The 14364-nt window shown below is 51.2% G+C and overlaps 1 protein-coding gene across 1 annotated transcript; it reads left to right on the plus strand.

Annotated features, from left to right (window-relative positions):
* The first annotated feature begins 13234 nt into the window (after positions 1–13234).
* On the plus strand, positions 13235–14161 carry LOC113841549 (olfactory receptor 14C36-like). The gene has a single exon (XM_027448214.3). The coding sequence runs from the start codon at positions 13235–13237 to the stop codon at positions 14159–14161; it is 927 nt and encodes a 308-aa protein (XP_027304015.3).
* The last annotated feature ends 203 nt before the right edge of the window (positions 14162–14364 follow it).

Here is a 14364-nt window from a genome sequence, read left to right on the forward strand (position 1 = left end):
GGGCTGCACCTCACTGCCCGCTGGGTTCTGCCTCTGTTCTGCCATCAGGTCGAGGCTGCTGCTTCCCTGGAGCCATGGCCAAAAGCTGGTGTCAGAAATACACCCAAGGAGATTCTCCCTGGACAGCCCTCTTGCTTTTCTGGGCTTCAGGATGGATCAAAGTCCCATAGTGATCACAGGAGGACAAAGGGCTGGACTGGGATCTGACTTCTTGGAAGCACATGGCCCAGCAAACAATAATAACTGGGCTTGACTGGCCTGGGCATTTCCTGCAGTTGCTGGGTCTGATGGCAAATGGCATCGTGGGGAGGACTCTAGAGCTGCTCTGTGGCTGGGCCAGGCCTCTTGTGCTGGCCTGGGGAGCGGGGTTGGCCCTGTGGGGCACAGGCACTGTGCTGGGGATCTCCCAGGGAAGAGAGCAGGGCTCCTGCAGCTTCACGGACCTCTATTTCCCAAGCCGTGGCTGGCCCCAGTGTGGGGGCGGCTGGGGAGGCCCAGAGCCACCTTTGTCCCAGCAGCTGCGGTGCCTTGCGAGGGGCTGGGGCTGTGGTGGCCGTGCCCAGAGCCCTGCAGCAGCCTGTGGTGGGCACTGCCCTGGGGCCAGCCCAGACTGGGCTGCTGGGCTTGGCTGGGCTGGGCTGGGCTGGGCAGTGCCTGGCAGAGGGCAACAGCAGCATCAGGGAGCGGTGGCAGCATGCAGGGGAGGGCTCCCAGCAGGGCTTGGTGCTGCAGAGTCAGGGCTGCATGAAGGGAGCCCAGAGCTGCAGGGGCAGGGGAGAGGAGGCCGCTCTGGGCCCTTGCTGGCCTAGGCAGAGCAGGAAGGGGGCCCAAGGCATTTGCACCCTCACTGCAGCCTGACAGGAGCTGCAAGAAACCTCAGGAAGTGCCCAGGGCCAGGCTATGCCCCATGGCCACGAGCCCTGCCTGCTCTCCTCCTGCCACGGTGTGTGTGCTGGCTGCAGCAGAGGGGACCCCCAGACAGCCCCTGCATGGGGCTCGGCTCTGCCACCTGCCTGGCCCCGGCCCTCTCCAGCGCCCTCCTTCCTGCTCTCTGATGCACGCCAGGACCTCCAAGCACATCTGCTGAGGGCCAGTGCGGTTGCTGCAGGGGCAGGGAGCTCAGCATGGCCCTCGCAGCCCCCTGCCCTGGGCCTGCCTCTGCCCTTGGGCTCAGCCCCAGCCTTGGCTCTGCTGGCAGGAGCGCTCTTGCCATGCGCTTCCTGGCCTCCCCTCGCCTGCGCACAGCTGCTGCCCACTCCGCCTGCTGCCACAAACGTGTCCTCACCAGCAGCACCACCCCTTGGGCTGGTTCTCCTGGCCTCCCCCACCCCACTGCCTTGACTCCTTGTCTCTGCTGGGCCCCACCTTCCCCACCCAAATGTGTCCCTTGGCTGTCAGCTCCATTCCCCTGCCCTATGGAATTCCTGTGCTATGGCAGCAGGTTTTTCCATTGGGCCATCTACCAGACACTGTAATGAATAATATGAGCAGGACTTGTGGGGTCCTGCTTACAGACAGGTCGGGTTTACTGGACTGGGTATATTTAATGGCCCAGCACATCACACCCACAAATGTATCAGGCTCTACTGCACACCTCTGCACAGAGTACCCTAATGCCATCAAGCTAGAAAGAGGCAGAACTCACCTGTATTTCTGGAGTGAAAGGGGGATCCCAATACATAACTGTACTGGAGGGTGAGGTGAGTCTAACAGGGAAGGAATGGCCAAAGCACCCCATTGGGTCTGGCCCAGAGGCTATGTGCATCCTCGGCATAGACTGCTTCAGGAGAGGGAATTCAGAGTTCCAAGAGGGCACCACCAGTGGAGCTTTGGCAGAGCTGCCTTGGAGACAAAGGACATGAAACAGTTGTCTACCTTGCTTGGCCTTCCATAGAATCCTTCTGTTGTGGTTTTGCTGAGGGCTGAAGAACAGCAGGTGCCAATGGCTACCATGGTGGCGCACCTGAGGCGGCGTCGCACTAACCAAGACTCCCTGATTGCCATCCATGAGCTGGGTCATTGACTGGAGAGCCAAGGTGTAGCTGTAGAGCTTGGGAGCGTGGTTTAGTGATGGACTTGTCAGCACTAAGGTAAAGTTGCCTGACCTGGGTTACACGGCCCAGAGTAGTGTCAGGCACAATGCAATTCGTTTTGCCTTCTGCATCTATAGCACAGCAAGTAGGACTTTGCCCTACTCCATTGACGGGCAGGTCTTTTCACTTTACTCAACTGAGGATTCTGTGTCTGGAAGGGGACAATTTCCCCAATGAGGCCAGGCTCATGGGTACATCTACAGCCAATAAAGACATATTTATTTTTCACTCTGAGTTTTCCACAGACGATCCAAGAGAGTCCATGGATGTCCAGTTGTCTAGAAAGATTCAGGCTGAATTTCTCAGTATCCTATGGTCATTTCAATCTTTTTTATTTTGTTATTTTATTTTATTTTATTTTATTTTATTTTATTTTATTTTATTTTATTTTATTTTAATTTATTTTATTTTATTTTATTTTATTTTATTTTATTTTATTTTATTTTATTTTATTTTATTTTATTCTAATTTTCTGAACACACCCCTGACTTACCTTAGAAAGGGTTTCATGTGCTGGGATGGGTTGCAGTTACAGGGACAAAGACTAATGTTGGCAGGGGAGGTGTCAGACCAGCACACTCTGCTCTTCCTCCCGATGAAGGTGTCTAAAGAAGTCACCCTGGATGAATAGCAATAGGATAATGATGTTCAAAACAGAAATGCAGCAAAATTCAGCCTTTGAAACAAGAAAATCTATTTCTTGGTTGCTCTTTGAAATCTTCTCCCTTAATTACACCTTGCAAGCTCTGCGATTAGCTGCACAAGGCGTGAAGTTGTGAAGAAAACTATGCAAGAGATGTTAGGAGTTTCTGCATTTTAATGAGTTCCATGGTGTATTTTGATGCTCAGTCTATGAAGCTCAGGTACTGAGAGGTGAATGATGCAACTGCTAGAGAAAGTAAAGTCAGAAGAAAAAGTTGAAGTGACTTGGAGTATTAATGGGCCCCACTGAGGGCTGTTACTAACAAAGACCCCCCAGGGACTTGTTAGGGCAGCTAATTGGAGGCCATGGTTACAGACAGGCAAAGCACTGTGCTGAGAAAAATTTTGGTTTGTTTTAGTGAAGAAGAAGAGCAAATGCCTGACCCCTAGAACTGTGAGAGGAGATCCTGAACCCCCACGTCTGGCTAAAGGCTTTTCCTGGGGTCTGTGGGCTGTGATGGGCAGTGTGATGCCATGAGAACAACACTGGTGTGACACCTCCGTGGTGCTGCACAGGGTTGCAAGGAATTGATGAGGCCTCATCACAATGAATAAAATATATTTCCTCATAAGCTCTAGCCAAGAGGACAGAAATTTCAGGGCTGTTGGGCCTGCCATTTCTACCAGGACCCTCTGTCTTCCCCGCTGCAGGCTTTCCTATCATGTGTCACAGTCTGACATATTTTCTTTAAGTCTGCAGACACCCATCTCAGTTCACCATCTTGCTTTCATGCCTTGCTTTCACTGATGTCTTGTCAGCCCTCACCAGATGTTCCTTGAAACACAAAGCGACGGTCTAATCAGTGGGTGACCTCTGGCACCACAGCAATATACTTTGAGGGACATTTCTTCCTCCTTGTGGCCAATGCTTAACTTCCAAGGTGCACTGTGTGGAAGTTTTTTCTTCTGCTCTTTCCTACTGCCAAAGAAAGCTCCATCAAGGTGGAACCCTCTTACCTCTACAACATCCTTAATTTTGGCTGGCCAAGCCCCTATTCCCTCTTCTCAGTCTCACATTTCTCCTGGCCAGGCTTCTCCTGATTTCCCCATATCAGTTATCTTTTTAGGGACATGTTTATGATGCCTTTAATGATCTTAGACTATCTGTCAGTGCTCTTTTGCCTACTCTATTCCTGAGAAAAGCGCCACTTAAGACACGATGGAAAAGGACACAAAAGTCCATCAGAGCACCCTGCACAATGTGCCCAGCAGCTCTGCAGTTCCACAAAAGTAAGATTCCTGCCTACAAGTTTTCTTTCCAGAATGGCTCCTATGGCTCCAGGGTAACTTTTCCCAGGCACTCACTTCCCCAGGCCACACCACTCTTGCCCGCAGGCCCCATGTGTCTCTCCAACCCTCCCCTCTTCCCCTGCACTAGTGGCACCTCAGTGCAGCAGGTTGGTGCATCTCCAGGCTCAGGGGTGTTTCCTGAGGGCCTGCCCCGTGTGGGGAGGAAGAGAGCAAGGTCATCTCCTGGGGCATGGCTGAGTACAGCGCAGCCATCCCGCACCGTGGGCAGGCCCCTGCTCCCAGGCTGAGGCACACATGCAGGGTGGATATTTCTCCATCAACGCAGCTTCATGCAGGGACCTTCAACCTTGTCCCCCATTCGGGACTCACCACTTCCTTCTCGTCAACCCACAGACATAGATTGCTTTCCATCTGGGGACTCAGGCAGGACTTTAAGGATCTGCTAAAGCCCTGAGTGTCCTTGTTTCTCACAGCCTTCTCACAAGTCTTTCTCCTGGCCCTCCCCACTGCCCAGCACTGCCTCTCAGGTGGCACTCAGTGACCCTTCAGAAGGGCCTTTGGGCTTCCTCAGTTGTCCTGGTGCTTATTACCTCTTTCCTGGCTCTTTCCAGAGCTTCTCATCCATTGTGGGGACAAAGACTGGCTGGGACGGCATTTCTCTCTGCAGATCAGGCCGTGTGGTGCTGTGTTTTTGATATGTGACCAGAGCAGTGTTGGTCACCCGTGGTTCTGACCGCTGTTCCTGAGCAGTGCTTGCACAGCATCAAGGCCTTCTCTGCTTCTCACTATGCTCAGGAGTCAGTTGGTTGCAGGTGGGCAAGAGGCTGGGAGGAAAACCTGCAGTGATAGATGACCCAGCCTGAGCAGTCTGAGCTGCCCATGTACTCCTCAGATTCACCTTGTTTGTTACCTGAAACGACCTTGCACAGCCATTTTATGAGGTTCTAATCACTACCCACTGAGCACCTTGTCCCTGGAGATCCTCTGACATCTCTTGGAAGCTCCATATTCCTCTCCAGGCCGGCATCAGCCATCAGCCCCACTGCAGAGGGTGCAGTCTCATGCTGATGAGTCCAAGACCAGTTGTCATCTGTTTGGACAAGTGCCCCCATAAAGGGAGCTCTTAGTCCTGCCCTTGTTTCCCCACAAACCACCCTGGGACTTTCATCCTGTGTCCTTCACTCCCTGAAGATCCCCAGAAAACAGAAGAGCAGGGAGCAACCCCTTGGCTCTATTCCCGATAGCACATTTGGAAGAGGTGTCCAGGCTTCTGGGTTTGCCCTGAGCAAGACCCTTTTATTACTGTGGTGCTAGCAGGGATGCAGATGTGACCCAGGGCTGCACAGTGCCTGCTGCTGCCTGCAGGGACAGGGATGCCACTGCAGAGACAACAGGACTGTCACCAAGGTACACGAGATCTGATGGCTTATACATATAAAAGAGCACAGGATATAAATGTGGAGACCAAAAGAGAGCAGTAGTGAAAAGGCCACGTCCTGCTGCTGGCCATGGCCATGGCTCCAGGGAAGCAGCAGCCCCGACCTGAAGGCAGCAGAGAGGCAGAGCCCAGCAGGCAGTGAGGGGCAGCCCTGAAAGCCACCGGGGCTGCTCCTGCATGTGGCAGCTGGGCTCTTGGCCCTGAGCCCCTCCTGCGTGCTGGGGCTGCTCCCCCAGCTCCAGAGTAGATGGGAAGAGAGGGATACTGAGACCATTGAATTTATGCTGTCTTCTTTATTGTCTATACCTACAAAGGAAGCCTAGTTCAATAGGTTGAATGGAAGATGTAGTCAAAGTAAAAAAAATTACTTAATAAATTAAAACAATATCAGAAGTTATGAAAATAATAAAAACAAAAAATGGTATGAAAAACCCTCATGTCACTTTCTCAAATTGAATGGTAGCATTTAGAGGATTATTATTATTATTACAATATGATAATAATACTAAGTATAAAAATGGTATGATAAAAATCACAATAATGTTAACAACACTGATGCTTAAGAAGCACATATAGAAACAATTTCCTCACTGCAACTTTGAGCTGCTGGTTCCTCATGCTGTAGATGAGGGGGTTCACTGCTGGAGGCAACACTGAGTACAGAAATGACACCACCAGGTCCAGGAATGGGAAGGAGATGGAGGGGGACTTCAGGTAGGAACACATGCCAGTGCATACCATCAGGGAGACCACGGCCAGGTGAGGGAGGCACGTGGAAAAGGCTTTGTGCCGGCCCTGCTCAGAGGGCATCCTCAGCACAGCCCTGAAGATCTGCACATAGGACAAGTACATGGGGGTGTGGAGGCAGTGGTCGCAGGCTACGGCGCTGAGGATGAGGCCGTTGCCCAGGAGGGCAGCCAGGTAGATGCCCAGGAAGAGCGCGAAGTGCAGGAGCTGCAGCTCGCGCGTGTCTGCGAATGCCAGCAGGAGGAACTCGCTCACAGAGCTGCTGTTGGGCATTTGGTAGTTCTGGCCATGGGTTACTGCTCAAGGAAGAAAAAATCTTTAATAAATAAGAAGACATACCTGAGATAAACTTCTTCCATTTCTCGCTTAACTGCCCTGAAAACTCTTTCAGTCAGTCTTTTAGCAGGGCCCTTTCATGTGGTCTACTTCATGCTGCCTTAGGGTGTCCCTGGGAGCAGGTGACCCTGATCTGAGTAAGAAAGGAGTCAGTCCTGCCCCACAACCAGAGGTAAAGAGGAAGATGGGGTACTCTCAGATTCAATAGAGAGTATAATTTATGATTATAAAGAGCTTTTCAATATTGTTGCTCCCAGTTTACCCAACTGCAGAACAGAGCTGTGGGAATTTATTTTTGCCTTTTGTACCGATCTGCTCACCCTGCTCTGTTTTCTAAGGCATTTCAAGTGAAAACCTGTCGATCCTCAGACAAAAGAGGATGGTTCCTTTGGTGCTGAGTTTCATTTAGAGACGACAGCCACGGTTAAGCTCATTTGGCCTGTGCTGGCATTTCCTGAGCTACAGAACTATTGGACTCATAGGTTCATAGAGACATGGAGTCATAGAATATCCCAGCTTGGAAGGGGCCCACAAGGATATTCAAATCCCACCCCTGAATCTGTACGTGAAAACCCCCAAATTGGTCTATGTATCTGAGGGGGTTGCCCAAATATTTCTTAAATTCTGGCAGCCTCAGTGTTGTGACCACTTCCCTGTGGTGCCTGTTCCAGTACCTAAGAAACCACGACACTGCTGAGGGCAGAGGAATCCAGGCACAAAGTGCAGATCTCCAGAACTCTCACCCTGTCCCCGTACTCCCCTTCCCCCAAGCACACCAAGGGCTCACCCCACGGGCATGTGAAACCCCCATCCCCAGCCAGCCTGCGAACAAGACCAGCAGCAGCACGGCCAGCTGGAGAAGCCAGGAGGAATGCCAGCGTGCTGCTGCCAGGGGAGGCAAGGCCAGGGAGGGACAGACGGACACTCAGCAGACCCTCCTGTGCTGCAGCTCTGCCTGCAGAGGACTCAGCTCCTTATCATTGCAAATGCTGTTTGCTCTGCTTTAGCCTGCAGACACCTCCCAAAGACAGGGGGTATCAGAGCTTTTGTAGCTCCTAAAGATAAGCTAGGATAAAACCTGAGAGGACCACATTATGATGATGCTGGTGCAGTCCATGAGATGATGTTTGGGAAGGTACTTTACAAATTTGATCACCGAGTTACTGATTTCTCAATGCAATGCTCCAGCAGTCTCAGTCTCCTGTACAATCCTGAAAATGAAACCTGCCTCCTGTCCACTGCAGCAGTCTGCAAGCACAGACTGCAGAAAAAGTCTTCCCCTTCACATATGCCAAGCCTCGATCTTCCTCCTGAATTGCCCCTCATAATGCCATTATCTAAAGCACTGCAGAAACAGAGAGACCCATCCTGACAGATGCTATCAGCCATTGGATGTGCCAGCTGTACAAGACCCCTCTGGCAACCCCACCTGCAGTGCCCTGCTTCCAGAGCCTCACGGTGCCAAGAGCCTGCAGATGTGTCCTGCCACACGCTGCCCTCTGTTGTTGCGCTCCTCAGTGCCTCCAAGCCCTCTCTCCTTCTGTCCTCTCTGTGTGCCAGCTGCGGTCAGAGCCCCCAGCCCTGCTGCGCTGTGCAGAGGAGCTGCTCCTGGGCACAGCTGTCTCTCTGCAGCGCTTACCAGGAGCTCCCCTTGGGCCCAGGAGCCCGGCCCAGCTCAGCAGCACAGCACCCGACCATGGCATCACTTTCTCTGTGCCCTTGGGCTCCCTCGAGGTGTCCCCAAGGCCTCAGGACTGACAGCTCCTGAGAGCAGCAGGGTATCTGCTGGGGTGTGGTGTTTGAAGCAGCCTGAAGTCATCACCAACTTCTTGAGAAAAGTCACAGGGGTGGGAGAGATGTGGACTGTAGCTTCATAAGCATAACTTAACAACCATCATATTGCAGTGTTTTGTGTCTGTTTGGAATTGCCGGGGTGATGACACGCTTAAGCATTTCATAGTTTTGTTTAAGATTGCACTTGCTCAGAGGTGAAATTCCAAAGCAATTGACGTGTCCACTGCTGTAGGTGGCTGCCCAGATCTTCGAACTCTCCCTGCCACTCCTAGCTTTCCTGCCTCTGGACAGATCTCTGGATGGCACGTTTAAGTTGTTGTTTAAACTTAAACAAAACCTGAATGGCATTGAGGAGACCTAAAAATAGGAACATGCTGGTTTGACCATCCCAAAGATATTCAAAGCTTTGAAGAGCTATTGTAATTAGCCCGGAGGAGAAGCATGAGGTGGAGGAGAAAGGGAGAGTGAAGAAGTGGGGAAAAGCATCCCCCACCACCCTGCGTAGATTTACTCCCTGAGGAGAAAAGGCAAAGCCTGTAATTCTTAGTAGTTTCCAAGAGATGAAGAGATGGTTCCTCAGGTATTGAGGGGACAATAATTTGATCCTATCAGAAGTCAGTGTTATCCAATACAGCAAGGCAGTAACGTTAAACCAGCCCCCAGAACTGATACACAGCATGACATGGAAGTTACTAATGTGTTATACAACACAGTTCTGAAAAGTAGCACAACAGACCCCAGATCAAAAAGATCAATATTGTGATCAGCAACTGTTAAACTCATCTAATGCTTATAACAATTTATTTTTAAAATGCTGTGGTCAGATCTGGCATCTCAACCTCTGTGCTCCACGCTAGGCACCAAGAAGACTTGCTGTGGTTTGACCCTGCAGGCAACTCAGCACTACAAATCTATTCGTCCAATGGGATGGAGGAGAGAACTGAGAGGAAAAAAAAAAAAAAAAAGTTCATGCATTGAGATAAAGGTAATTTAATAGAACACAAAAGGAATTATTATTATTACTATTATTATTGACACCAATCGACTAAGATCATGACATTTTTGTGTTCATATCAAAAGACAGGAAAGGTGGTGGTGATTAATCAGAAATTGACAGAGCTGAGAATGACATAGATTGTATGGAATAAGTGCTGGATATTGTCTTAGTTTTGTCTGAGATAGAGTTATTTTTTCTTCCTAGTAGCTGGTATGGTGCTGTGTTTCAAATTTACAGAATCACAGAATAGTTCGGGTAGGAAAAGACCTTATAGATCACATAATTCCAACTCACCTCCCATGGGCAGGAACACCTTCCACTAGACCAGGTTGATGAAAGCCCATCTAACCTGGCCTTGAATGCATCACAGGATGGGGCACAGATCTAATAGATCCATATCCTTCTTACACAGGGAGCCCCAGAGCTGAATGCAGTCCTTGAGGTGTGGCCTCACCAGGGCCAAGTACAGAAGGACTATCACTTCCCTACATCTGTTGACCACAGAATCCTTGGTACAAGGAAGGCCTTCTTGGCCAACTTAGTATACTGATGGCTCATACTAGGCCGACTATCCACCAATATCCCCAGGTCCTTTTCCCCTGGGCAGCTGTCCAGCCACCCTTCCCACAGCATTGCATGGAGTTGTTGTGCCCCAAGTGCAGGACCCAGCACTTGGCCTTGTTGAACGTCATGCAGTTGGCCTCAGCCCATGGGTGCAGCAATCAACAAGACAGAAGTCACCTCATGAGCATTTTTAAAGAAATGGGCTGGCTGCTGCTCTTGCAGCTTCTTGGCAAGACACAGGCAAGCTATGAGCCTCCTGCTCTCCAGTCATGGACTCAAGCTGAAAGCACAAGATGACCCATATGGGGGCCTTCTTTCTGTCTGGGTTCTCCTGGGTCTGGAGGCAGAAGGGATCCCCCAGTCAGCATGCCAAGCAGGTGCTCTCTGCTGGCCTAGCAGGGCCACTGCCAGATGTCAGCCCAAAAGTTCAGATCCCAGGTCTATGTCAAGGGTGACCTGCCACCTACAGACAGAAGTGACCTCGCAGTCCCTTTCTGTGACACGTTCCTGCTGCTCCCCTATCCACTGCAGAGACAGAAGTGACCTCACAGTCCCTGCCACAGACACATTCCTGCTGCTGCGGCAGGAGATCCTGAGGTAGAGCTGACTTCTCTAGTCCCTTAGAGACAAGGGTTCACTTTTCTGGATTAGAAATTTAGCAGATGGGCTGTTCTGCTTAGGGTGTCAGGTCTGTGGTTAGGTTATGGGCAAACTTTGTGGAACAGTTTTTTGTTTTACATCTGACTAGAAGTCTAGGTTTAATAGAGCATGTTAATGCTAGTATTGAAGGCAGGGATTAGGGTGAGCCCAAGAGTAAAGGCAAGGGCAAAGGACTATGGGCTGAGTTTTGCTTCATGGAATACTTTGAGTTCAAGCATTAGAATAGGGGATTCTTGTCAGGGTGTTGGAGTGGCATTTAGGTTTAGGGATTACTCTTTAAAACTCTTCAAAAGCGGGTTTTCTTTAAAACTGGTTACTCTTTAAAATTGGCTAACGGCCTTACATCAATGTTTTAATTCTGTGTTAAAGCAGCATCAACATTACCTGAAGCCTCTTACCTCTACGAAATCGTTGTAGAGGTTCACTCACCCTTCTCCCTCCCTCTCTAGGGATGTCCAGATCAGCCCCTGGCTTTGTGTTTCATGGATTACTGAGGGCAGATGGAGAGACATCAGTCAAGGCAGGGAGGTGCTCAGAGCAAGGTGAGAGCAAGGTGGGGAAGCAAGGTGGGAATCTAAGTCCTGCAGGGAAACAGGTGCAGACCTGACAGCATAGGACAGCGTGTGGTGGTTATGGTCAAGGATCTTTTGCAAGATGAAAGCCTTGACAGAGCCAACAGCTTTGTCTGCTGGGCTCTGGCTCTTGTCTCCGTCAGTGATGCCTATGAGGAGACACCTCATCCTTACAGCAGTAGGGCCTCAATGCCTCCTCATCCCCCTCCAGGAGCCTGGGAGATGTCCTCCTGTAGCCTTGTACTTGGCACTGCCTTTACCCACTGTGTATTGACCCAGGAAGAGCCCTAAACCCCACTGGAGGGACAGGATCTCCCTTCCCAGAGGCTGGGGTCAGGGCCCGACTGTTGGACTTCATGGGACACATCAAGGTTTCCTCAGCATCAGGGCCACCTTTCCTGGGCCCTGGTCTCCCCGTCATCACTGCCTTCCCTTTTCTGCTCTAACAACTCCATGGGGAGGCCTTGACAGTAATGTCCCTCAGTGGGACCGTTAGCACTGTGAGAGGCTTTGGAGTTTGCATCAGACTTGGACTACTCGAGAAGCTGCTTCAGCCACCCAGATCAAGCTCCTCTGCCAGGCACAGCATTGCTGGGGGCACTGCGTGCAGCTGGCATGGGGAGAGGAGAGAAGGGGGAGAGAGGTTCAGTGCAGCCTGAGGTGGGGGGGAAGACAGGGGAGAGCTGGCAGAGGGAGAAATCTTGCCAGCCACCTCTCCACGGTAAGTCTCTTGGTGCAGAACCTGCCAGGCTCTGCTGGAGCTGGCCCAGCCCTCAGCTGATGGGAGCTGTCAGGAGGACGCTCGGTGTTGGAGCTGAAGGCCACACAGGGCTTGTGTGCTGCAGGGTCAGCGTGCAGGGCCCGAGGGTTCCCTTCTCTTGGGGCTGGCTGCAGGCTGTGCAGCCGGGGGTGCAGGCAGGGGTGTCCAGGGCTGTGGTGCAGAGCAGGGTCCCTGCTGTGCCCCAGGGGTTGTGTGCCATGGCAAGGCCTCTGCCACCTGCCAGGCTCAGCACTCAGCCTGCCCGGGGAGCTGCCCAGGGGCTGCGGGGAGAAGCTGCAGGTGGAAGGAGCCCCCCTGGTACCTCAGGGCAGGACAGGGCAGGGTTCTGCTGCTGCCCAGAGCCTGCTGCCTGGGGCAGGCTGCTCACAGCCCCACACCTCCCCAGGGCACTGCACTGCAGAACTGCCTGGCAAGAGCTACCTGAAGGCAGTGCACTTTTTAGAATCTGCTTCATTTTCCTGCCCATGTGCTGAGGCAGAAGGATGGTCATGGAGTAGGAGCATCTGTAGTAGAGACTAAGGCTCCTTGAGCATTGCTGCTGCTCTGAGGCACCTCACACACCTCAGCATACAGACGTTACTGGCATTAGCTTTGTTGTTTCTTAGGGAATTATTTGACCTTTTCCATTCCTGCAGACAGGGAGATGTCTTTTGCATGTGGCTATCTTGGCTCCCTTGCTCAGAGGCAATAAATATGTTACAGCAGCTCCATCACTTAGTTCCTCCTTCTGGCATTTATAGACACATGTGAGCTACAGCTCCTGCAATTTGGGCTCTTTCTGGGCATCTACCTGGCTGCCCTCCTGGGCAATAGCCTCATCCTCACAATTGTAGTCTCACACACCTCCATATACAGACAGTACCGGCATCACCTTTGTTGTTTCTTAGGGAATTATTTGACCTTCTCCTCACGTCCCACCAACAGGGACATGTCCCTGGCCTGTGCACTTCTCAGATCACTGCAGATTTCCTTTTACCTGTTGCTGTAGACCAGGACTGACTGCTGCAGAGCCCACAGCACAGCCCCCTGCTTCTTGTGGCACCCTCAGAGCACCAAGCAGAGGTAAGCCAAGCAGCTGCAGAAAGCTCTTCCTGTGAAAGGAATGGGAAAGAATGTGTTCTGTGTGACTGTTCTATGAGACGTGCAAAGTATTTTGGTCAGAGAAGTCCTTAAATTTTACAATGTCGCTTCTTCTTTTGGACAGACTACGTTGCCCAGGGGCAATAAATGTGTAACAGCAGCTCCATCACCGAGTTACTCCCACTGGCATTCGCAGGACCCCATGCTCAGAATGAGCAAATGCCCAACATCAGCTCTGTGAGCGAGTTCCTCCTGCTGGCATTTGCAGATACGCGCGAGCTGCAGCTCCTACACTTCGCGCTCTTCCTGGGCATCTACCTGGCTGCCCTCCTGGGCAACGGACTCATCCTCACTGCTGTAACCTGTGACCACCGCCTGCACACCCCCATGTACTTCTTCCTCCTCAACCTCGCCCTCCTCGATCTGGGCTCCATCTCCACTTCTGTCCCCAAAGCCATGGCCAATTTCCTCTGGGATGCCAGGGTCATTTCCTACCCAGGATGTGCTGCACAGGTCTTTTTGCTAGTCTTTCTGATTTCATCAGAACTATCTCTTCTCACCGTCATGGCTTACGACCGTTACATCGCCATCTGTCAGCCCCTGTACTACAGGACCCTCCTGAGCAGCAGAGCCTGTGCCCAGATGGCAGCAGCTGCCTGGGGCAGTGGCTTTCTCCATGCTGTGCTGCATACTGCCAATACATTTTCACTGCCTCTCTGCAATGGCAATACCCTCAACCAGTTCTTCTGTGAAATCCCCCAGATCCTCAAGCTCTCCTGCTCAGACTCCTACCTAAGGGAAGTTCAAGTTCTTGTGGTTACTGCTTTTCTATTTGGGGGTTGTTTTGTTTTCATTGCTCTGTCTTATGTGCAGATCTTCAGGGCTGTGCTGAGGATTCCCTCGCAGCAGGGACGGCACAAAGCCTTTTCCACATGCCTCCCTCACCTGGCTGTGGTCTCCCTCTTTATGAGCACTATCATGTTTGCCCAGCTGAAGCCCCCATCCATCTCTTCCCCATCCCTGGACCTGGTGCTCGCAGTCCTGTATGCAGTTGTGCCTCCAGCAGTGAACCCCCTCATCTACAGCATAAGGAGCCAGGAGCTCAAGAATGCCATATGGAAACTGATGGCCAGGTGTTTTTCATAACCAACAACATTCTTGCCTTTCTTCTTCTGAAAACAACTGAAAACATTACTCACATTAGGCCATGCCAATTCTTTGATCTTGTGTTGCTGTTAGTTTCCACTAATATTCTGAGTAATTTTGTTCACTTAGAAGTAACATTCTTCATTTTGGTTCATTATTCTATTTCCCTCTTAAAAGAGCTATGCCTAAACACTCACATCTGC

This window comes from Anas platyrhynchos, chromosome 31, assembly GCF_047663525.1.
Source record: "Anas platyrhynchos isolate ZD024472 breed Pekin duck chromosome 31, IASCAAS_PekinDuck_T2T, whole genome shotgun sequence".
Classification (NCBI taxonomy): Eukaryota; Metazoa; Chordata; class Aves; order Anseriformes; family Anatidae; genus Anas; species Anas platyrhynchos.

What these genes read in the sequence shown, in the direction of transcription:
- LOC113841549 (XM_027448214.3), top strand. Translation starts at nt 13,235, where the DNA reads ATGCCCAACATCAGCTCTGTGAGCGAGTTCCTCCTGCTGGCATTTGCA.